Below are 26,063 nucleotides of genomic sequence, written 5' to 3'. Positions count from 1 at the left end.
TTTTTAAAATAATATTTAATAATCTAAAAATTATTATTATTTTCTTATAATATTAATAACAGTATGAATTACTATTATTCTAATTTTTTATTATATTTTGATATAATCTCCTTTAACCAAGAAGATTTATTCAAAAATAATGAATAAAAGAAATCTACCGCTTTTATCCTTCATACAACTATCTCGCTAGCGCATCGTTCTTCGTTTTCGCGTAGCGACCTCCCATTTCTAGTTTACCCAGTTTCGTCCCGTACATTTCCCCGATTGCTGTCGGTGGTAAACGTATTACGCGCACTGCGTGCCTCTGTCACGGGGAGGAGAAAGCGCGAATGCGAACGAGGACTCGCATTTGTCTTCCCTGAAAGGATCCGACATCGATGAACGCATTTGCTTTCGCTGCACCGCGCGTTTCTCTGTTCGTATAGTCGCATTGTCAAATGCAAACAACGCGACAGCGGAAATCAGCTCAGTCTCGTTCGCCATAATAGAGAAATAGAGAACGGATCTTATTTGCGACGTAATTGTGGTACTTCCGCTACCGTTTGGATGTCCCATCTTGCTATCTCTTCGCGACTATAAAACGATAATAAACTTAGATGCGAAATAAAAAAACCGTTATATAATTTAATATTTAATAAATTATTATTCAACATTTAATAAACACTAAAATGGCTTATAAATGTGCCTGTATAAATTAAAAAAATGTATTATCAGTTAGTTTTAAATTATTTAATGTCAGAAGAAGGAATTTCGTGTTAGTAAACAATTAAAATCATATATTAAAAAAATTACGAGATATTTTATTATTTATAAGATCATAATTTATATTTTTATTAATTTGTCGTAATAATTATTCAAAAAAGTTACAAGGATTACAGATTTTAAAAACATTTTATTATTAAATACAAACATACAAATTTAATGGAAAACATTGATGGGGAAATAGAAAGTTCTTTTTCATTTATATCGTTTTTCAGTATTTTCTTGAGTTTTTGAATGGTAACATTAAGATGATGAACGTATATCTGTAGATATTTTATCTTAACATTGTCTTCCTTCAGCTCCTCCATCGCTGCCTCCCAGACAATCTTGGCCTTCTCTGACATTTTCGAGACCTCGTCCCAGCTGACGTTAAGGTAGCGCACGTACTTGATCAGTTGATCCTTTATCTCCTTCGATAACATGTGAATGCGTCGACCCCTTGAAAAAGGGAGCACCGTGCTCGTATGATGTCAGAAAATCTCGAAGTTAATGATTGATGTAGAGATCAGTCATCAGATAGCTTATTCAATTTCAGGAGAAACGAAATAAAGTGTTCTGCACACAATGGAGAAAATATTAGGAATAAAAATTAATATTAAGACTGATATTCAAGGTTCTCATTTTAAGATGTCTTAAGTAATGTCTTAAGATGCTAATACGGCTCTCTGATTGGTTCATGACATCTTAAGACTGATATATTTAACAATAGAGACAATTTTAAATATAAGAATTAACTATGAATAATACAACCTAAAGTTTCAATCTATCAGAATTAGAAATCGATTATACCGGAATATACGGTTTCTAATAGATTGAAATCTTATTCGTATTGTTAATATTTCCTCCATTGTGTCAGGGCGCTTAATAATTTCGTAGATTCTTTTGCGTGTTTTTCCATTTAAGGTAGTTGTACGTTATCGCACAGAGATGGCCTGTAAATGGTCGACCCAGGTAATCGCCCGAAGCGCCAGGACATGGGGGCGCCGATCAGTGGAGAAAAAAAATTACAAAAATTGTGATTTACAGTAATTTGTGAATAGTAATTTTATTTCCCTTTTATGCGCCATATTTGAGAAATATGGCATATATGATAAATTAATAAACCTTAAGATGTAATTGAGAGACAGACTCAAGAAATGCGAATTAATATAAGAAAATTGTATGAAAACTATAAACTTTGTATAAATTATATGTATTGTCAATCGATTTATTTTTGACAAATATCGTTTCAATTAATTATCTTCTCACTTCGTAAATGGTCGGTTTTCTGATCGGTGGTAATGAATGTAATAATAACGTGGGTGATCGTTTGGTTTCCGATTCGCTCTGCGGTAACGATCGATCCGGCCTCTGTGGCTTATGCGATCGATTTGAAGAAAGAGCTAGTTGACGTCAGTTCGAACTAGTAGCTTTGTCTATCCGAATAAAGCCTGTGTTCTTCCAACAATCTCCAGAAAACTTGGATTGATGAGTGTGAGATGATACAGAAGTTATTTCGTGTTTTAATCTTTTAAAAAATTTTTTTAATATCTTTACATTTATCTATGTGACATCGTTTGCGATTCTGCAATTAAATAGTAAATTTATAAACAAAGAACACCAATAATTATGTGGATTAGATTTGAACGCATTTAATGTTAGAGAATAGAAATTATGAAGTACGAGAACTAAAACACATAATGATTTGAAAATTCATAATAATAAAATAATTAAATTGATGTATATTTTCGTTTACAAAAGAAATTGATTTTGTAGACAGTTAACAATATCCTTGATTGAGCAAATTTGATATTTAAGAATGATTTCGACTAAGTTGCGATTAATTTAATCAATAATTAAGTTATCTATCGGAATTGTTTACTGCCAAATTTTTATACAATTTATTTTTAATTACATCTTTCTTTTCATATATCAAATGCAAAAAAGAATTTTAACTTTAACCATGTTATAATAAAATAATATAAATATTATTTTTAATAAGTTGATCATCGATTTAATTGATCGAAGTTTAGTCGAAATCATTTAAAAAAGCCAACAAATAATTTACGATTTCTATAAACTTCAGCACGGAATTTTGCATAACGCATAAATCGCATAAATAACATGTAATTTATAACAAAATTATCCAATCCTGGAGATGAAAATAAAAGACCCTGATCTTTGGATTCTCTTATGCCTTATGCGTTATACATTATGCAAAAGTCTGTGCTACAGCTTTTATAAACGTTATATTGAAGAATCTACTGTTGCGCAATCTCTGATCATTCCATTTACGACCATTATCAATGTTTCTTCTTTTATTTTTGCTTTCTTCTATTTCTGTTTGTTCCCCTATTATTTAGTTTTTTTAAATTCCTATTGAATCGTAGAATCATAACTGATAAAATCGTATTGAATATCGTTATACGAATATATCGTTATTGATCCATCAAGTATATCGTTCCCAGATTATATCTATCGAGATATTGCGCACGCGCGCACACGTACATACAGATTTACACACATCGAGTAGGATATCCACACACATGCGATTTAAATTTTACACATCAGATATCTCCTGTGCATCTTCGGAGTGTTGCTCGTAGAGAAAGCTACTCGTCGCCATTTTGAGACTCGTATAACGCGCAATGTCATTTTTATGACTGGTGTGCAGTTTGAATCATAAACGTAGATTTTAGTTTGGACAGACTGACGATCAACCTAAAGCGAGAAGCTCTCGCACATCGTTTTTGTTCATTTTTGTCTCACTGACGCCATTGGTTGTAGTCCGCGGTCGTAACGCCGCTGCTGCAACCAGCAGCATGTCGGAGCATCGTGGTAGTGGAAATTGGCGCGATATTACGAAATACCGTTCTCGAACAAGATTGAGAAACGAAAGCAAGAAGAAAAGAAGGAAGATTGTTAGTTTCAAATATATAAGCAATTATAAAATATTAGAGATATAAATTTAATTTAACTAATTTAATTTAATTAAACTTAACTGTTTAATTTTAATTGAATTTTTAACACAAATTACATTAAATATGCAATAATATTAAGAAAATAATAATATTATTATAATATATCACAAAAAACTTTGCTTTAACCTTTGTATATGAATAAAAGAAAGACAGGTCTTATTCATATAATTATTTGAAAGTAGATTGCATGCTTAATTTCTTGTGAAATAGGAAAAGCTGATTGGCTTTTCAGAGAATCGTTCATTTTTGTAATCATAAAACGCACGATAGTTCTACATGGAAATAAAAATTGATTGGTGTATCTTTTGTAAAAGAGCAATAAAATATGTGGTACGTGCGTTACATAAAATATTTACGATTGGTTGTACTTGCATACGCGAATCTAAAAAGATATTCTCAGGACATGGAAACTGCGAACTGTGCGAAAGGAATCCTAAAATAGAACGCATCGTCGATCACGTTCATGACGATCCTGCGTCTTCGAGTTTTATTTTTGGCCGGAACTCGTTCGCGTCTTGTATTTCCGTTTCAATTGTTTACGGCATCAATATTTTAACTACGTGCAACGCAGTAAAAATTACATGGTGTTATATGCAAGGACAAATAAACGTGGGGAAAAAAAAAAGAAATATTATTGTGGAACTGACAAGAGCAACAACATTTTGCGTTACAGCGAAAGAGTCACCCATCTTCTTAAATTATAAATAGAAAGTGTTTTCTACTCTTGGTGAACAATAGCAAAGCGTAAATTACAGATGGACTCCGCAACTTGAGAGAATTTCCACGAGGTGAGAAGAAAGATTCTACCTTGTACACTCCAGTAACTTCTAATCCGATATGCCCAGTTTTGCTCCATGCTCCAGTTATCACACTAAAATTGCTTGTTTACAAAGTTTTTTCAATTTATATATACATAAGTATTTTTTGTGGCGAAATCGGTATTTCAAAAATGTATTATTAATAATAATAAAGTAATAACTGTTAAAAAATAATACAAGAAAAATAAATTACTTGCCTTTGCGTACAAAATTCTCAGGAAATTTAACAATTTTTATTGCACGTTTTTTTCGTATACATGTCAATCGTTAAATGTATAATAAAAATATATTTTGCATGTCTACACGTTTCTCTTATTGAATAAATTTGCTTTGTTTGAGAATGATCGCGTTAATCAATTAGAAAAACCGCCGATCGAAAATTTCTCAATTTTTGTGTAATACACTGCAACTGAAAATTTGATAATTGCATCCGTAAAGGACGCGAGTAGAGGCATAACTATACAATTCCGATTTACCCTCCATCCTCGCACATGCATGTCACTATGTTAATTTTTCTCAAAATTATAGCTGCAGCACAAATTTTTGCATAAGGCATAATGGTCTTTCTATAAAGAAATTGACTAATTATTGATTAATTGATTATTCTTCTCACATTTAATTATAGGTCTATGTCTGAATTAGGATTAGTATACACTCTTGAAACTCTTAAAATAAGATAGATGTATGTTTGATATTTAGCGAAAGCGAGAAAGAAATTTCTAGCTTTAATGCAAGAATAAAAAACAAACCTAATGGTTGGTCAATTTCTTAAGATTTGAAGCTCAAGTAAAAAGTAGTTGACTTATCGCGTAGAAATATTATAAGATCAGAGAATCTATAAATTGGAATATGAAACGAAGGACTCTGAACCCATGTGAGAGTTAATTCTTTCGAAAGCTGGAAGCCATCTTAACGCTGATGGACTGTTGATTTTTTTATGCTTCATGCTTTACGCGTTGGGCAACGTTATGTAAAATTCAAAGACATAGAAAATGAACTGCGCGATCCCTATCTAAGTTTCATTCAAACGTGGTTGACAATAAATAAGAGAAAGGGATCGTGGAAGACTGCCAATCTTCCTCTCATTTTCTCTTCCATTACACCGTTGAATGGATAGAGATTGGTCATCTTCCACGGTCCCTCTCTCTTACTTTTATCGACTATTTTGGCACACGAATCGCGCAGTCCATTTTTTGTGTCTTTGAAAAAAAATCTGCGGCTTTTACATTTGCAGAATTATGCGCGCGCGTTCGATTTATGAATGAGGCTTTGCGGGCAAGAGTGGGAGAGGAGAGTGAGATAGGTCACGCATACTACGCACGTAGTAGCGCGTATGCACAGCTGACTCGCTTGCCTGAACGAATTCTTGCTGTCGCTTCGTGCGACGGTAGTACTTTACTATGGCGACAGCGTCTCCGTCAACTCGCTAATATCTCCGATCAGATGAAATCACAACGAATTGCGGCGACTTGCATTTAAATTCCGAAAGTTTAACGCATTCTACAGATCTGGAATCGACTTCCTTCGCGAGATACAGTTGATTTATTTTGAAAGCTCCATTACATCTCGAGAGGAAATAGGATAGTCGCAAAGAAATTCTTATAATGATAAATGACATGATAGAAATTGCGATATCTTTTGCATATCTTGTAGCATATATTTTTCTATATTGAATAATACAAGCGGGTGGTATAGACAGCGTATAAAAAGCTGACATTTAAACGCATTCAATAAACTTGGAATCGTGGATCTTTGGCAGACAGCTCGACGTAGTTGAATTGTAGCGAATATGGACTGCTTTTTGCACTGAAATAGAGAGAAATCAAAATACTGTGTTATTAAAATCCTAATGTTTTCTGTGGTGATACTGATGTTACTCTGCTCTTTATATTTTATGATCTGGAGCCGCCTTGGCCGGCGCCGCGGCGATAGTAAATAAAGCTCCGTCTCGCCGTGTTTACACGATCAGCGATAAGCTAAAGTGCTTTTTCGGCGTGTAAAAGATATTCGGCAACGAAGAATATCAAGATAGTTTAAAACGAGATTTGTTTAAATATTATAAAAATAAAAGAATTTTGCTTTATTATACATATATATTGTATATATAAATATAATCAAAATAATTATCTGTATCAATTTTTTTGTGAAACTAATATTGAGAGGCAAAAGAAAATAAAAGTATTATTTATATTATCACAATTATATTTTTACAATGATATAGAAAGAATATGGAAAATATTTTATATAAATGATCGAAAAGATCCAGAATCAGGAGTGGCCAATTCGCGACATGCATGTCACTAACAACACGTGAAGGCGTTCTGTATAGTACAATGACACATCAATGATTTAAAACTTCCATAATTATATTTTACACGAAAAATTGGCTACTTCTGTTCTAGAAGAATTATTTATAGAATTATATATACAAGAATTTTTGTCTATTTTTCAAAATTTAATAATTATATATCTACAGAATTTAATTGTACAAATTTATCTACGCATTTGTTAGTTGTAACATTTGTCTATGGAATTTTCGATTTCTTCCTCGAGTAAAATCTCGCGGATAGTTGCATTTCCACGGAATCTATTTCTTCAGTCTACACTTTCTGCTTGCATTCCCATTGCGCAATGAGATTCGCGCCCGAATTCTTCCCTTCGCTTTTCATTGCGGCATCGTCGGTTTTGCTCCGTTTTTCGTTTTTCTTCCTCTGAACCAGCGAGCGGATGTTTCCGACACGTCGGCCGTTTCGTCCCGCCGCGCCGCGCCTTCAAGGGATGAAGGCGAGTAGTCTCTCCCCATTACCTCCGAGCTTCATTCTTTTCCGTCGGATTACGCGAAAACGCGATCCGCTTGTTTCCCCGAAAAGCACATCCGCTTTTCTTTTCATCTGCTCTCCTTTTCTCGAGCATGGAGAAAGAAAAATGCGTGTACAACCTGAATCTGAGCAAATAGATTGTAATTTTATTCTTATATCAGTCACAACATTCGCATCATCGATCATGCTTTTATGATAATTAAATCGTGCAAAAGAGAAAAAAAAGTTGTTTCGAGAGAAAATTGTTTAATCAATTTTTTTCTTTTTAGAACTGTGATTTCACTGGATTTATTTGCACTCAATTATACATAATATTATATTATTGTAAATTAATAAAACATGCTTCTGTAAATGACACTGTTCAGCAACCAATTTTCTCTAAAGTGTCATGTCATAAATATTCTAGAAATGTTTTTTGCACTGGACACGATGTTATTGGTACAATTTGCGTAGCGTCAGGATTTTAAGTAAAAATTGAAGTAAAATGGACCAAAAATAACATTTCTGGTTATTTTTAATAGCTTTTTTTTTATGGTAAAATGAAAGAAAACTTGCTTTTAAATACAGTTTACAGCATCTAAAAGTACAGTTTAGAGCTCCTAAATGACTTTTAGTTCACGATTCAACTTATTTTCATCGAGTATATATGTATATTTTTACAACTATATTATTTTTAAAAAATCAAATTAAATCAAATCAATATCTTATTTTTTAATAACAACTGGACATCGAGCAACATTCATGTACTTTCATCAACTTCGTGTACTTTCATCTATTTTCCTCTCATTATTATTTTCTATATTCCTATTTTTATATTTCACGGAAAAGAACTATTTCCAGAACACGCAATAAACCCTATTCTATTTCACTTCTCCCCCCCCTCTCTCTCTCTCTCTCTCTCTCTCTCTCACACATATGTGCGCGCGCGTTTTATTATCATCGTTATAGCACTCCACTGTCTGCAGAGGGAGGGAAGACAAATACGCTTCCGCGGGGGTGCGTGTTGAAGAAGCACACTTCCAATGAAAAAACATTTCCAATGAAAAAAACCCGTGAGAAGAATGCGATCATCAAAGTATCATTTGGATCCTTCAATTATTGTACCTCTCCCTACGTCTGTTCCGACGAAAACTCCTCGTTAACCCATTTGATGATTTGGCTTTTCTGTGAAATTTTTTGCTTCGCGTTTTCGTTACACTCGTTCATGGATTTTTATTCTCAGCAACGTGAAAACATAAGATATACTGTAATTTTAACTTCTTTAAAAAAGGCATTTTAATTATGCGGCAATAATAGGAGTACGCTTGCTTTTTCAATAAAATGCTTCTAAAATCAAAAATATAATTTGGATTTATGACGAGGCGGGAATAAGGAATTTAAAATTCAAATTAATTTAATTTATGAAAGAGTTTAACGTTCCATAAAAAATTAAAAGTCAACACAAAAGGTACGTGTTATTTGTTTTGTACGAGATAGGAATTATTGGATTTAATTAATACGATGGTATTTTCGTAATTTTGTTTGAAAATGATAAACAATTCGAAAACAATAAACGATAAACGATCACGACTTAATTACATTAATACGCCATTTCTTTTTGTTACTAGAGAGGAAAAAGATAGAGAAAAAAATATAAATATAAGAAGAGAGAGAAAGAGTGAGAAGAGAAACAGATTTCTGTTGAGACATTGCATGCAGTTTAATTTCGTAAGTGCAAACGGTAATAAAAGTTCGCGTTGATAAATAACGTAACATTCGACAAACGTGAGGTATTTCTTTTCGATCGGCCAATTATACTTATCGACATATCTTGTGACTAGCTCCAAACACCTCTCTTTGTATTTCACTCATAGTGTTTCTTTATCTCGATACGGCCGAGCGGTAATCTATGTTCGTTGCGAACTCTCGCGAGTTTCCCCGATGGACTTCTTAATCTCGCCCTCTCGAATCCCAAGGGATAAAAAAGAGGACGGAAAACGAGTTGCAACGTAGACGGAAAGAAGTTAGTCGGAAAGCTACAAACTTTTACGATATCCACGTACAGGCCGGTGCCGCACCGGCTGCACGGTAGACGCCCAAAAGCGAAAAACTCAAACGATTGTTGAACACGAGATAATTTTTCCTACTTCCCAGCTGTTACAGCAACAACAACAACAATTCAACCAGAAGTTTATTGCGCTGTATATGAACAAACAAGAGAAATTATTGAACCCTTGGTTTTTTTTTTAAGGGAAAATATATTTTTTCCTTTAAAAATTATTTAAATTTTATTTACTCAGTATTTTTATAAAAATTCATGTAGGTTTTCCTTTCCTTCTGAAATTATTCAAATTTAATTTATATGGCATTCCTTGCAATCTATTTATATATATTTTTTAAATATATTAAAGATGATTTATATAAATTTATTTAAGAATTCTTGATTTTGTAAAATTGTAATTAAAATTTAAATATAAAATGTTTATATCTCCAACTTTTTACTCCAAATATTTGACATTAGAATGAAAAAAACGGACTTTATTTGCAAAAACGAATTGGAATAAAGTTAACTTGAATTTTGAAGCGAGATTGAACCGCGCGTTTGAATCGGGGGAAAAAGGATGAAAGGGATGAAAGGATGTGTTGCCGTATTTTATAGTCTACAAAGTCGAAGAAAACATTCGATCTGGATGCGAAATACGGCCGAAGCTCGCAGTGTGGAGGTCAAAATCGAAAAATGGTTTCCAACCATAGTGTGGCATGGTTTATTTTATTCCAGGCACGAGGGCAAAGGTTATTGGTACGGGGGTTTTACGGACGGAATTGCGATAGTTCCCGGTCCGGTCGGTGGTTTATGTGGGAGTGTGCGTGTCGACGGTATACATCACGTCGATAGACTAAGGGAAAGTGCGAGGTCGTGTGTCTCGTTTTACTGAGGGTCCGTGTTTAACTTTTTATCTCGTTACCCTGCCACAAATTGTAATTACGTTCTGATTTACAATTATTGCTAGCTGATTTCCCACGTCTATACTTTCGATTGTTCCTTTTTCTTTACTTTATTAACATTTTTTTTTAAACTGGCAAGAAAATTGAATGTTTTTTTTTTCGTATTTCAATTACATTCAAAAATAAGTATAAAACGGAAGCGAATAAATTTCAATGATGTACTTCTACGAAGCAGCGAAAATTAAATTGCGAGATACTTTTCAATCATGTAAATTGTTATACGTATCTGTTTTATTATTTATGATATTGAGTTAAAGTTTGAGGTATTGTATATTAACTCTTAACTTTAGCTATAAAAACTACACCTAAGTTCTACAGCGTCCTGTGTTTGAAGTAAAGATATTATATAAGTATAAGTTTAAAGTATATTAATTTTTAATTACCGCTATGAAAACTACACTTAAGTTCTAAAGTGCTTGAAGTAGAAAATATAACTGAACTTTCACCTTACGGCTATTAATTGAGGAAGATTTCTTTTACAATTTAAAATCTCATTATACCAATTCTATAGATTGTATCATTCATTCAAAATTTTTCTTTCGGATTTAAATAACTTGTTACTGTAATCGAGGATTAAAACGATGTATAAAAGCATAAAAATTAAATATGTAAATAAAAATACATACTTGCATAACCGTGTTAGCAAGGTCTGGCCTGTTTATATAAGAGAGAGTTAAGTTCACAAGCTCCCTTAGGTGTTTAACTCTCGGCTGCCTTTAGACGCTCGCGCGCGAGAATTAACGTCTCTTTCCTGCTAGTTGGTATGCTCCTCGCAGCTGTTTTCTCGATGCAATATATCTCCTTTGCCCGCCATAAATTGGATCTGGTTGTTAAGCCTATTATGGGGTTGTTTTGATGTCAAGTAATTTTGGGTACTTTGGTCTTAAATCAAACTTTGGTTACCGGAGGTAATTTCGTATTGTCGAGTTGTTCAGAACAGATCCGACATACACAGAAAAAGAATTTTATTCATAAAAATTGTCAATACATTCAAATCATATTTTTTATTAATTTGATTTAGACAATAATCGTTAAATCTTAGTAGTAAATATAAAAGTATTTATTTGCCACGCTCCTGCGATTAGAGAACACGTTATATAAAAATATTATAAAAGATTTTTTAAAATTAAATTGAAAACGTGATGGAAAATGCAAAATACCAATATAGAATAACATTGCTACAAGGAGAATTATTAACAAACTCTCATCGCTAACAAAAATAAATAAAAGAGCGCTCGAATGTCGAACAAATACTATGTTACAAAAGCAAAGTTGGACGATAAATGAATTATCACGTAGTAATATACGATACGTTCGATAGGAACTCAATGGTAGTCTGGTGTAGTCGAAACGGTAGATATTTTTGAGGAAAAACTTCTCTGAGAATATTTTTACGAAAAATTCGCATCCTATTTGCAACCGTGTGTCCCCGAAGAATTGAACCACGATTTCGCGAAATCGATTTACGAATGGAATATCGAGACGAAATCGTGAGAATAGATATTTTCACCACTTCATCAAAGCGCTATAAATGAGGCCCGAGCTACAACAGTTTTCTTGCGGCAAACAAACCGTAATACATATGTATATATATATATATATATCTCATCCTCGCTCCCTTTCTTTTCTTCCCTTTTCTTCTCGATTGCTCTATTTGACGAAAGGGCTTGATGATCTATCAATCTGAATGGCCTGAAGCCTCCATCTCCGTTTTCTTTTCACTCTTTGAGATATTTCTCTGCTTCTCGTTTGAAGCAAACGGTGCTCAACAACGATTCCGTTGATTGCGCATCCGTTGGATTATCGGGAAGTCATACCATCTTTATAAATTTAAATGAAAATTTGTGTAACGAACAAAAATTAATGAAGTAAATTATACGTAAATTTATATAATATATTAATAGATAGAAATTTGAAAAATTATATTTTAAAGCGAAGCGTAATGAGATGTAAAATTAAGATAATTACAGTTGAAATTATTTAAGAATAATTATAAAAATCTATAAAAATCTAAAATAACCATCTATTTAATAAACTATAAAAATTCTAAAAAGTCATAATTATGAAATTATAATTATTATATATACATATAATTAAAAACTATTTTTTTTAATATAATAAAATTACTATTATTAATAATTCATTAACTGATTCTAACATTTCTACATATTTCCGAAAAGTTTCTTCTTTTATTAGTTTTTCCAATTGTAATCGCATTTTTCTTGTTTTGCTCTCATAAATACATCAAGGTTGGAAGAAATCGGATCGGACTGTATTGCGATATAATCGTTTTGACCAGCGGCGTTTCAAAATTTAATCTCGTAAGTCTTTAAACCATCGAGCTGCGGAATCCGCAGATTTTTTTCAGTCTGTATTTCCCGTGAGAAATTCCAGGAAGTTAACGAGGGGCCCAGTGAATCAATGCTGTAAAACCACTTTCTGTGGAACGTACGAAAATGCCTTTGTCAGGGATAATGAAGGACGGACCAAAATACATTTTTCTCCTTTACGTTCGCGTATAAGCTCGCGCGTTTCGCCGAAGCACGTTACCCGCAAAGCTCTCTCTAACTTTTCAATCCACGACTGTGAGAAAAAGAGATTCGCTTTCTTCGGCGAATTCTTTTCAATCTTTCGACCTACCGTCAATATTAAATTACGTGACGTACGTATGAAATGGCTTCGTTCCGTATTGCTGTATTAACATATCAAATCGTTCAATTTAATAAAATCCGTTTTATTTCTCTTGTGTTCTCCCGCTTTGTTTAACTATTTTTCATTAATTTTCAACGAGTTTATTGGATTATTTAATCGTGTTTTAATTAATTTGTTATATTTTTCTTGGAAAAGCTCCTGGAATGTTTGTAGCATTGGAAACTGATACATCTAACGTTCGTGCATTCTATGTTTAAAATATTTTCGTTTTTATTGGTACCAATTATTTTCGATTTTATCCATTACATTCCTATGTAAGGCCAACATAGTTGGTTCTTATTTTAAGAGGTTCTTATCTTAAGATACTAATACGGATCTGATTGATTTATAATCTTAAGACTGTACTTAAGACGGTCTCAAATGTAAAAACCGACTATATAAATATCAGCTCTAATCTCAAATTTATCCCCCTCCCTCCGTCTCTCTGTCTCTCCCAGATATCATTAAAATACTTAAAAATTGCGGATGATGCAGTATACAAGTTCAACTGTAATTTAGAATAATGAATGCGCAATATTGACAATAGTAATTATAAGTTCAGTAATAATTCATTCAGCCCGAGAAAAAAAAAACGGAAAACATTTGTCCGAAAGCGTTTTGAGCCGCATTAAATAGAAGTACTTCTTGTTCCGTCGGAGTTTTTTTACATTAGCTAGCTCGTAGCGAGCTTATGATGCCATAAAGAAAGATGTTGTTTCCCTTTATTTTTATTACACGCGCAATATACTCCGTGCGCACTCGTGATAATAAATTTCAGCGTTACACTTTCAAGTCGGTCGAAAACATTCCTTCCAAGTATAAACCTGAAAGAAAAGTCACAAGATTTGATAAAGATACATTTTTAAACGACACATAGCTGTATCATATTCGTTTATATTGTACGTTCGCAACATAATCATTATCGTTATTGTATTTCCCATTCGCGTTTATTTTCTAACTGGCACCAAGTTAGATTCGTCGACGCATTTAGGTCATGTTTGATTTCGAAGAATCATAACTTCTCACTTGCTGCATTAACACACGATCGTTCAGATTCGCTTGAATGCGGCTTTTAGAGAATAAGGTGCTTCGTACTATGAAAATAAAATCTGCGATTCTCTCTCTCTTCCTTCCCTTGCGAGAATAAAATTATAAATATCAGGTGCCGTGTTCATGAAATGAAAACTAAATTAAAAATTGCAAGTAACACGTACGTCATCTCCATATCTTTGCTTAAATTAAATTATTAAACAAGAATTTCGTTTTGCGTAAAATTGAATTTAAAATTGTGAATATATCAAGTCATATCCGAAAATGCTTAAAAATTTAAAAACTTAATATCTACGGGTCGAAGATCGTTTTCCCAGTTTCGCGAAAATAACTTTATCTTTACTCAAATTAACGTAATAAAGTTGAAGGTAAACGGCGACGACGGAGAGAGAGAGGAAGGTGGCTAACTTCTTTATTATAATCGGAAATTACTCGGCGTGACGAAAAGATTGCTTGCGGCTGATAAAGGAGAACTCGATAGAGAGAGAGAGAGAGAGTTAGAATATTGGAAAGTACGAAGGTAGCGGCAATTATCGAGCGCGTCATTGTAATTGCATCGACGGCCGGGAGTCAAGATTAGATTCGGTGTTCAGGAACTGGTGGTTTCCTCATTCTATATGTCTCTCTTTATCTCTCTCGTCTCTCTTCCGCAGTCTAGATTACGCTAATTGGTAGGTCACTGGCGAATATTAATTATCATTTGACTGCAGAATCGTGCACCTACATCGTGCGAGCTATCGCATTGTCATACTGTTCGATAAGCTCCGGCCGATTTACCGCATAAATTTCTATGCTAATAGTACATAGTTGCTCACAAAAAGGGTTGAAATTTGATCCTTTCAAACTCTGCATTTTTTTTTTAAATACACGTGCACATTTTTCCCAACAAATATATTTTTAAAAAATTTACATAAAAAACGTGTAAGAATTTGAAAATGTCTCCTATATTTTTGTATTAAAAAAAATTTTTTTTTTATATTCTTGAATATTTGAGAAACGCTTCAAAATTATTATATGTCTTTTTATTATTTTGTTATTACTGATTTCGTTGCATGTATTATGATTTTATTAAATTCTTTAATAAATGATAAATGTGGTATAAAGATTGCCCGATAAAGTCTCTTTATACGATGATACTTTTAGATATATAATAATATTTCATATAGATATAGTTCGTCTTTAATATAAATTACTATTTTACACTGCAGGATACATAAAAAATATTAAATCTTTATCAATATGTAAAAGAACTACTTAAGAACGACTTACATGAGATAGAATTTTGTAATTTTACATACCTACATTATTTTCTCTTAACACATTCTTTTTACATATATAAACTTTTTTTGTGTATTTAAAATTACATCTTTATAAACTCGCATTTAAAATTCAATTTTGTCGCGCAAATTGTAGATCGCCCAAAGTGATTTTTAATTTTTTTGTCATTTGCCGTTTCACTTATCTCACTTATATTTAACTCGCGTATTTATGGCGTAAACCGCGTTTATTGCTTCATCTATTCGATCAGCGTCCTCCGATACGAGTTACATTTAATGCCAATTCACATGAACGATCGATAACGTAAATTTTGTACGCGTTGGTGTTGTACGTATGTAATGCTGTACACGAGGGAAAATCGAGTGAAACCGTTGCTGTGCGCTTGCATCTACGTTACATGGAAGATCTGGCTCGTGAACCCACTCGTAATTTCGCCAATTCTGTCAATCTGGTGTTGGCTGTGTGGTCATGGCCGAGCGGAATTAACGAGCGCGTTGATACAACATATCGAGAAAGGAAAGGACGTAGAAATATAAAACGCGTTACGTGATCACGATAAAACCGAATTTTAACTGTACGCATTTGTCATCAAGAAGTTTATTGCTCTACGATGGCAATTTGGTATTACGAAGTATTACCTTTGGCAAAATGTTTTTTCCTCGAATGCAACGCGAACATGATTTACATATCTACATATAAATGTCTCGTTTCTTTCATTTTCTTTTATAAATATATGTACTTGACACAAATATATAGATATATGCATGGGCTGGGCATGTATTTGAAATATTTTTATTTATAGTAAAACATAGATTTTGCAATAAAAATACATTTTGTGTTTTGTATTTCGCATAGCACCTGAAAGTATTACATATTTAAAATCGAAAAATTGTACTTTGTAATTCAAATAATAACACTGACTGTCAATCTTAATAATATTTGAAATATAAAATATAAAATACTTTCGATCTTTCGTTTAATAATACTGAAATATATATATAATATAAAATATTTTTACATATTCCCATAATGTTCAAAATACAAAATATTTGCATTGTTGAAATACATAATATAAAATACAATTTATAAATACTGTTTTTTATTATAGAAGTATTTTGAATACATGCTCAGCCTTGAATATAGGGCATTGAGCTTATCCATAGGAGATTAATCGACTCTTTTTCTTCGTTTTTTTAAAACTATTTCTGATTAATGAAATTAAAGTGCATTGTATTAATGCATAACTTTTATCTAACGATTGAATATGCAGACTTCAAATACTAATTAATTACATTATATGCTTTCTCATCGCGTTTGCCTGTCGTTAAATCGAATACATGTCAATCGTGAGATCAAACATCGATTGGAATGCAGTGACTTATTATGACATACCGAATCTCCGTTTAAGCTCATCACAGTTAAAGGAATTTATGTAGTTATCTTTTTTGTTAACAAAAAACGGAAAAGAAAATTATAAAAATAATACAAATATTGATACGATTGCCATATCAATATAGTATAATACGTTCGTACGTGATATCGGGAAATTCACTTTCCTTGGAGTAAATCGAAAATTCTGTGGTACTAAATCAACCTCTGTGCGCGAAGAGACATTTTAATAGCCATCTCCGCTCCGTTCTTCCTCTCTATTGTCAATCGTACAAAATAAAATAATGCTTGTATATATCAGTGAGAGTCAATAGCGTTTCGACGAATTGCAAATGTATTTTATTTAATCGACTCGCGATTCTCATCGAAAGCATGTAGGCATTTATTGGCAAAGGAAAAATGCGCCCGCCTGAAGTTGACAAATAGTTTCGATTGCAAATAAACAAATTAAATTAAAATCGCAGTAATGATACTTTAGGACAATCATAATAGGAGAAATTGATGCTTAAAGTAAATTGTTCTGTCTCAATTGTTTTAACATATACATATATACGATATCTTGTACTGCTTCTTTCTTTCAACAATTGCCAGATATGTGCGTTGTAAAAAATAAAATTTGCGAGAAGCATTTTTTATATTTCAAGATTTTATGTGTACTATTAGATAAACTTTTATATTCTTTTCAATAGTATGAGTAATGAACGGAAAAAGACGATGGATCTGCTGATTAAAATATTTCCCCGTATAATATTGCTGCAATTATGCTAGTACAATGTTCGACGATGAATTTAGTTTCTGTTTTTATAGCGACTGCACTTTTTGCAGACATGTTTCATTTTACAATTATCTGATATCAACCAACCTGGAATTTCTTTTCATGAGAGAAAGATCGACCGACCTGAAAGACGACGGGATGAATTCATCGCGCGCGGATGTAAAGAACGGAATCAGCTCTTTTTGCATGCCTTTGCATTAGCGCGTGCTCATCTTTTCCAAATGAATCGGGCTCGAATACGTAGAGATGTATTCGTGTTGATAAGCAATGCCGATTGTATCACATTTACAGACCGTACCAACTCGGAAAATTCTCTTGGAAAAACGGAGATTCCTCCTTCGCATCAATTTTGTGCTTGCAACAAATTTTTGCTTTGTATTGCGTTATATTAATTCTTATAGATATAGGTAGGTATGTTGCGTTATGATTTTGCAATCAAATATCACGATACTATTATATTTATAAGTGAATGTATACTTGAGAATATTTTTATTATTTATTATAAAATATGAACGTAAAGTTATGATAAATAACGAAATTTTAACGTCATTTATATTTCACAATTTTTAAATATATGTATTTTTATACCATATAGTACAATAATGTACTACACTTAAAATTTTTAATAAATTAATTACTAATTTACAATCTTCTTCAATTTTTGTTCTACGTGTCCCGATGAGCTATCGTTGACAAAAAAAATATTTCAATAAATTCTGCAGACTAAATTATAATTATGTTTTTAATTATCAGTTATTTCAAATAGATTAATCTCGCACACTTACGAATTTTAATTTTGACAGACTTATAAATTTAATGAACGAAAGAGAGGAGAGACGAAATAAACGAACAATAATTATTTTTTAGGTGCTCCTGAAGGCAAACTGTGGGGCAATATACCAGGTGGTCCACTACCACCAGAGCAACCAACCCCACCAACGACTACGACGACGACGTCGACGACGACATATAGGCCTTGGAGGACGAGGCCCACCAGACCCAATCACTATCCGGATGACGGCAGACCTCGACAACCAGGTCGTTATCCACAGAAACCCGACTATTGGCCGCACAAACCCCATCGACATCACACGACATGGTCAACGACGACGACGACGACGACAACGACAACGATGAGGCCCACACCGAGGTTTAGACATCGATGGACTCCACCACAGCGGGACGACGTGCCCGACAAATGCGACACGAGCTACGACGCTATCAGTATCATCCGCAGAGAGGTTTTCATCTTCAAAGGACGAGTAAGCAACCAAATTTAAAAAAAAGAGGATAATAAAAAATTATGAGAAACTTCTTGTTGTATCTCGGAACGATATAATAATGAGCCCTTTAGAAGCTACATTATTTCTCTTTATTGCAAGGAAAAGTATCTCGATATCTACTTTCTAAGAGCAAAAGAATGAGCGCCTAGCATTTTATCTTTTTTTTATTTCTAGGTATAAAATAGAATAATTTGCATATTTATATTGTCAATATTTAAAATCAAGATATTACGTTTAAAATAACTAATTATTAGATACATGTATGTTTATATATTTGACAGTTAAAATATTTTAAATTATGTGTGCGACATATTTTTTTATAATTTGTGAGGAACATAATACCTAACTAATAGTGTTAGAATCTGTATACTAAAGAATTCTCTGCTTGAATTCGCATTGCAGTATTTATGGCGAATAGGCGATCACGGGATCTATGAAGGATATCCGGCGGAGATCACGAGGTTATTCAATCTGCCATCGGGCATCGATCATGTGGACGCCGTGTATGAGCGACCGGATAAGAAAATAGTTTTCTTCATTGGTCGCGAGTACTATGTCTTCAATGCCAACAATCTGGAACCGGGTTATCCAAAACCACTTACATATCTGGGCTTGCCAGCTTCCTTGAAGAAGATTGACGGCGCCATGGTGTGGGGTCACAACGGCAGGACCTACTTCTTCAGTGGCTCCATGTATTGGAGGTGATTGAATCGTAATTTTTCAAGTCGAATTTGTACTCCCTCACTTATTACAGATTAGAGTTTGTTATAATTCGAGACTCTCAATTATTGAACAATTTTTGTTTGATATTAAATGAAAAATAATCTGAATTGAAATGCGTTTCATATCTCTTCGGACATATAATGAAATTTGTACACTTGTAATCCGATTCACGTTGGACTTCTATACTCTTTTTCATACATAAATAAAATTTAATTCTCCGATTTAATCTTCTGCCCCGTAGGTTCGACGAATCTGTTAATTATGTGGAACTTGATTATCCCAGAGATATGAGCATGTTCGCCGGCGTTGGCAATGACATCGATGCCGTTTTCCAATGGAAAAATGGTATATAAATTTTAAAAACTGACATTCTCGAAAAAAATTACTTTATTATAAATACAGTTACTTAAATATTTACTTTATTCAAACAATTTATTATATATATTTATATATGTATAAATAAATTTAAATTACTTGTAACGCCAAATATAATACATTTTTGAAATAATAGTTAAGTACAATACTCTCAATTTAAAAATAACAATTATGTAATACAAAAGGACTAATAAGAGTTTGATAAGTAGAAACACTTTCTCAAAAAAAAAAAAGATGCTACAAACAAAGAATAAACTTTACTTTAATTAACATTACATGTTTCAACTTGTTAAATTTATCAGACTCTTATTAGTCCTTTTTAACAGAAATAATATATATTTCTACAAGAAAGAGATAATAAGCAACTATGTATAGTTTCTTAATATTTTACACAATTTTTATTTAAATTCCTGATTTTTCTAATGTTTTTTAAATAATTTTCTACGTGTAACATTATTTATCGATTCTCTATCGTAATGTTTTCTTCTTTTCTACAGGCAAGACATACTTCTTCAAAGGCAAGGGTTTTTGGGAGTTTGACGATCTCAGAATGAGGGTTGCGCATGAGAAACAAAAATTGTCGGCCCCGGTCTGGATGGGTTGTTCTCCGGAAGTGGAGACCAACGACATAGAGACTAACCTACCCAGGAAGTCGAGCATCGTCTCGGCTTCCGCCACTGTCGCCATAGGAAAAATTACGTTGATATTTGCCATGATTGCAGCGAGTTTAGTGATGAGGATAATATACGTGTAAAAATGGAGGTAATTATTTATTACTATTACATGTACATATATATTTATTAATTTTTAAAAAGTGATATAATTAAAAAAGAAACTTTATGATATTTCTAACATAGATGACATTAATTCTATCTATTAGATAGGTATCTATTAAATAGATATTAATTCATAATTTAAGAAGATATCATAAAATATGTAATCATTATAAAATGAAAATTATACCTATACGCAATTAGTACAAATAATTTAATGAGATGTAGAATTTAATACATTTTTTTAATTATTTAAAACCGAGCCCTGAGTATCATTTGTGTAACTTTGTTTATATATATAATTATATATAAATAGAATTATATATATTATTACATTTATAAAATTTTACAAAATTTTACATGGTCCGAATAAACATTAGTTAAATTTTTAATGCGTTTAAATCAAGCATTTAAAAGTCAGAGAACAATCGCTCTCATGTTTTTTTGTCTTGTGCTTTCAGATTATATAACATTACATGTCCCTTCCAGCTGATAATGTACGACGGGGAGCATTTTGTACCTCATATGAGAATTTCTCGTGCGAAATACGAATACCAGAAAGTCAACCGGATTCTTAAAGCGCGGACGTCGACAGATCGGCAAACACAGGAGATGGAAGACCAACCAACTGTTCGTATACATCGGTTGGAATTTCAAAGAAATGCCTGCGGCACGGATGGATCATAGCTAACGGAATCGATTTCGTCGTTGAGCCTTCCGATGGAGAGATCGCGATAGCAGTACAAACGAAGCTCCAAGAATGATATCGAACTAAGTCACGAAACTACGTTTTCGAAGATATATGAAATGACTGAGAGAGACGATGAATTATAACATTTTAAAATATACGATATTACGAGGAAACATTTTTTCTGTATATCTTTTACTTATTTTTTTATATCGATGATAAAATTGTATTGACATTTAATTTTCTCTTACAAAGAATGTGTGACTTAAGTCCATATCATCAATCCTGGAATAGATTCCGCCATCATGTTGCGCAGGAGCATATTTTTGTATACTGCATTTTACATGACCGCATTTACATACAAAGTAATTAACTTAAGACGTAACTTTTTTATATCATATAACGGATGAGCGACGGGTCCTCGAAAATGCGAAAGAAACCAAGATTTCTTTGAGAGTATTTCACAGATAATTTTGCGATAATTTATGAACTTTATCACTGCCGAAAATCCATCCAATTTTTCGATGCTCTTTTTGCAGATTTATAAATTGAGATAGGGATCCTCAGTCATATATATCCCTCCCAAGGACCAAGAAATTCCGTGAACGTCCTTCCATAAATCGTGACGCGCTTATTAGTGGATTGTCGAATCAACAATCTCAAAACGATAAAATTAGTCGATTCCGACAAAGCATATTTTATATAAATATTGTATTAATTATTATTAATACCGTATAATTTAGCAAAAGAGGACACGAGCAAAACGCAGTGTCACCAGTTTTGTAAACTGTGATATTTATATACCGCGCGCGATCAAGTAGTTAGTGTAATATCAAAGAAGTAGAACAGAATTAATTTCGCAAATTTATATACAGAGCGCCGGTGTATCTGAGATATTTACATAAATTTTACGAGCGTACTTCGTGATTTATTTTAAGCTAATTTCTTCCTAGCACGATATACTAATGATTTTTAAGTGAATAGAGGTCTCAAGTGTGTGGAAATAAATAACGAAATCTTACTCCACATTTAATCCTGAGTGGATCTCAGTTCAATAGAATTTTATAAATGCTAAAGCTTCAGTAACTAAGGGAATTGAAATAATAAAAAATTGTAAGTAAAAGGTGTAAGTGGTTGCTAATTAAATTTTTGCAAAAAAATTGACTGCAACTTTAATATCGCGTATCGCGAGTTTTCTCTGCGAAATTTATAGTATTTGTATTCCCAACATACACCTCTGTATATACATACATATATATAATGAACATGTTTTGTATAATTATATAATAGTGTATAAGTCGCGCGTATTGCAGAGTGTACTATATGTCCGTGAAGCGCGCAGCATCGAAACGAAAACAAATAGTATAAATGTATATTGTATTTGTTTTTTCGATTAACTAGATGACTTTGTCTTCTAGTTGAGTATATGTTTGTTACGGAGAAGCAAACGCATCGAAGTGATGCGTCTCGCAAGCTTTACTACGAGGCGAAAACTCCCAATCTTTTGTTTATTCCAAACTTAAGAGAAAATTAATGTAATGTGGCGATTATATGCTCTATACATATTTTATATATTGTCAGTTCGTGCTTTATTTGTGTATATACGAAAATAAAGTGATTTTACCGAACACGTTCAACTTGACATGCTGCAGAAAATTTCCAATGTAGCTTTGTATACGCATCACTGAAAAATACCAAAATGAAGAAAGCAAGAACATCTTGTACATTTATCATTTATATATACATATATATTGTTCATATATTTAACAAAAGCATTGTACATTTCAGCGGATCAACTTTAGGATATGTCAACAGAATTTTTTCCTTCTCTTTACAGCATTTTTATACATCGCATTACGCCAACTGGACAGACAAAATATTGTTATTTCGTTTGTTCCTCATGGTTGATTTATTCCAAGTTCAGCAAAGGATATGACGACCATGATGCGTTCAAGTTTAAATTTCGTTATTCGTGTAGCTTAGGTCCTAACTAACAATGATTTCACGATGACATGATTCATTCTACAAGAGCAAAAGAATAAACTTCTCGATGAACAACATAACTCAACAAAAAAATTATAGATATTTTCACTAATAAACGTAAACTTTTGACTATATAATCCATATACGGCCTAACAGATTGAGGCCTTAGGCTCGTCCCAATTTTTTGTTAGAGATAAGCGACATTAGCATATATCTTATTAAGCGTATGTTCGAATCGCACCATAGTGCATCTTTGGAGATCCTTTAGAAATCGCGCTCTCGACGTGACAGAACTTCATCGATACTCGCGAGGTCGTCGACGAGGTTCGCACGAGGAGGCCGATCTCAGCCGCTGCTAGGGACACAAATCTGACTGATCTATCCAGGGATTCAAGGCTCGCAGAGTGGACCGTACGATTGAGTCTACCTCGGCCATAGCACCCATGCCCACATCACCACACATCAATGTCTTGGATACGCAGTGCACTTCTTTATAGCCCCAGGACTTAAGCAGTGATACCTAAAAAAACATAAAAATCTATATATATTGCTGTTTTCATTTTAAAAAAACCTACATAGAAGAAAAAATAAATTTAATTATAATTTATTTGTAATAAGGCTCAATAAATTTAAAACTAATGAAAAAGAAAAAGGGCTACGAGCCAAAAAATTCGTTAAAATATACAATTGTTTGTAAATAAAAATTGTCATTTGGTTAAAATTATGTAGTTTAATTACATAGTTTAGCCCTTGTTCTTTACATCTTTTTACTAAGATCACTCTCTTTTTAATACTTTCATTCGTATAAAATTGTTGATTTTCAATAAATTTTATATAATCTGTAAAAATTAAACTTAATTAAATTTAAATTATTTATGTAATATACTTTAATTAAATTTATATTACTTATGTAATATACATATGCGATTACTGTCCCATTTATATTAAAAATTAATATAGAAAGAATCGTGTATTTTATCTAGTTAGCTGTTTTAAAGAATATTTTTGACACTGCTTTCTCTTAACTTAATTTTAAATACTATTCCATCTTACTTGAGGCATTGTAATTGGATGCTCCCACATTCTGGTGTTCATAGCTGGGCAGAAAAGAAGTGGCTTTGAAGGATCCCATGCACGTGCCACACACGTAACAATGTTATCGCATATGCCACTTGCAATCTTGCCCAGGGTGTTAGCATCCAACGGTGCTATCACGAATATATCCGCCCATTTCACCAGGTCTATGTGCAGCACTGGATCACCACGATCCTGCCAGGCAGCCCACTCCACTGTGTCAGATAAGATTTGGATGTCGGATGGCAGCTGAGCATCCTTCAGGAAGTGTTTGGCTCTCTCCGTCACAACCACCCTTACCTCCAGATTATTCTGTCGCAGCATTTCCACTAGTTGGGGCAGCTTGATCGTGGCTACACTACCAGTGCAACCTATCAATACTCTTTTCCTGGAGGAACTTGCCATTTTCTTTACCTTTGAGTTACCTTCTGTTCTATGTAAGTCTATTCGAAGCCTGATAGATTCAGTTTTCAACGTAATAAATATCTCAGAACTCTCTATTTAAGGGATATTTATTCTCTTAGGCCACTTGAGTTGTAACACAATCCAGCCGCATAACAAGCTACAAGAATGCCTCTACATTAAAGCTCAAGAAACCCGATCCAATGAGTATCGGATGATGTAACGGAATTTACAATTTTCTTTCTTATGAAAATAAAAGATAGATACGCGAGATTTTAATATTATTTAATTTCTCTGTCTCTCTCTCTCCTTCTCTCTTGGTCTTTTTTTATATAACCTATTGTTCTTATTGTTATTTTTTCTCAACACTGAGAGGAAGTCCTTGTTACACTTGGCTGGCAGTGCGTATAATCGCTTGAACACACTGAATCACCGAATCATAGTTACGGCATCTTATTTACATCGACAGTTTCAAGAGCACCGATTAGACAAAGTATACCAGGCACTCTCGAAGAGACTCAAGACGACAATGATAACGACGACGACAAGGATACGATCCCTCTTATCTGGGAGAGACAGGGGGTATCGACTAACTCGTAGACGATATCGACGTTACGTCTCCTTGGCACCCTTGATCTCATCAGTGAAGCCGAGCTTGGACCAATCCTCGCGCGCCATCAGGTCGTGGTCCATGCGGCAGCCGAGATACTCCTTGGCGATGTCGCGACACATCGTGTTCTGACTGCGGTTTTCGTTTAGGCAGCGCATGTACCTGATCATGGTGCTCTTGCAACGGCCTTCATGGTCCAGCGGGAAGCTGCCGCGTTCCGGCGGCGTTGGCGTGAACAGCCTCTGCGAGAACGTGTACGAGGACATACTACGCCACTTCACGAACGCGCTGAAATCATACGAGAATGCGCGAACACCTCGTACGATGAAACACTTAGAACGAGCAAGGTCTCTTCAGCCTCCACGGCAGTTCGCCATCTTGGCTGGCCGTGATCCAACATCGATCTACACTTCTCCGTCATCCTCCCTCCTAACCAAATTCATCGAACGCAGCGGCGCAGCCCTTGCCCGCCCCTCGGACCCCTGGAGAACAAGAGGATTTCAGCGCCGCCTATCTCTGGCTCTTAAGATAGCAAACTAAACGCGACCCACGTGACAATGTGGGATTTGCGCTAACTTTGAATCTGCATTTAATATATATTTCTGTAGCAACATGATTTACCTTT

General features: G+C 33.5%; 3 protein-coding genes across 3 annotated transcripts in view; 1 reads left to right on the top strand and 2 right to left on the bottom strand.

The window, feature by feature from the left end:
- Window positions 1-21,545, top strand: part of Mmp2 (Matrix metalloproteinase 2) — an 88,848-nt gene extending 67,303 nt beyond the window's left edge. Inside the window, exons 5-9 of the mRNA XM_018542481.1 lie at window positions 18,395-18,789; window positions 19,213-19,511; window positions 19,775-19,878; window positions 20,406-20,670; window positions 21,143-21,545. Coding sequence (XP_018397983.1) covers window positions 18,395-18,789; window positions 19,213-19,511; window positions 19,775-19,878; window positions 20,406-20,662 — 1,055 coding nt within the window. The 3' untranslated portion in view covers window positions 20,663-20,670; window positions 21,143-21,545. The remainder of the gene's footprint in view (window positions 1-18,394; window positions 18,790-19,212; window positions 19,512-19,774; window positions 19,879-20,405; window positions 20,671-21,142) is intronic.
- Window positions 21,546-23,128: 1,583 nt separating this feature from the next.
- On the bottom strand, window positions 23,129-24,831 carry Ppcdc (phosphopantothenoylcysteine decarboxylase). The gene is made up of 2 exons (XM_018542367.1): window positions 24,406-24,831; window positions 23,129-23,872 (listed from the first exon to the last, which is right to left on the bottom strand). Exons 1-2 carry the CDS (start codon window positions 24,829-24,831, stop codon window positions 23,708-23,710), a joined length of 591 nt encoding a protein of 196 aa, XP_018397869.1. The 3' UTR covers window positions 23,129-23,707.
- Window positions 24,832-25,131: 300 nt separating this feature from the next.
- Window positions 25,132-25,859, bottom strand: LOC108775919 (cytochrome c oxidase assembly protein COX19). Its single transcript, XM_018542385.1, has one exon. It carries the CDS (start codon window positions 25,702-25,704, stop codon window positions 25,441-25,443), a length of 264 nt encoding a protein of 87 aa, XP_018397887.1. The 5' UTR covers window positions 25,705-25,859; the 3' UTR covers window positions 25,132-25,440.
- Window positions 25,860-26,063: the final 204 nt, after the last annotated feature.

The sequence above is a fragment of the Cyphomyrmex costatus genome, unplaced genomic scaffold (genome assembly GCF_001594065.2).
Source record: "Cyphomyrmex costatus isolate MS0001 unplaced genomic scaffold, Ccosl1.0 scaffold11, whole genome shotgun sequence".
NCBI classification, from domain to species: domain Eukaryota; kingdom Metazoa; phylum Arthropoda; class Insecta; order Hymenoptera; family Formicidae; genus Cyphomyrmex; species Cyphomyrmex costatus.
The sequence above is the reverse complement of the archived record's forward strand: the minus strand, read 5'-3'. Positions and strand labels throughout refer to the sequence as shown.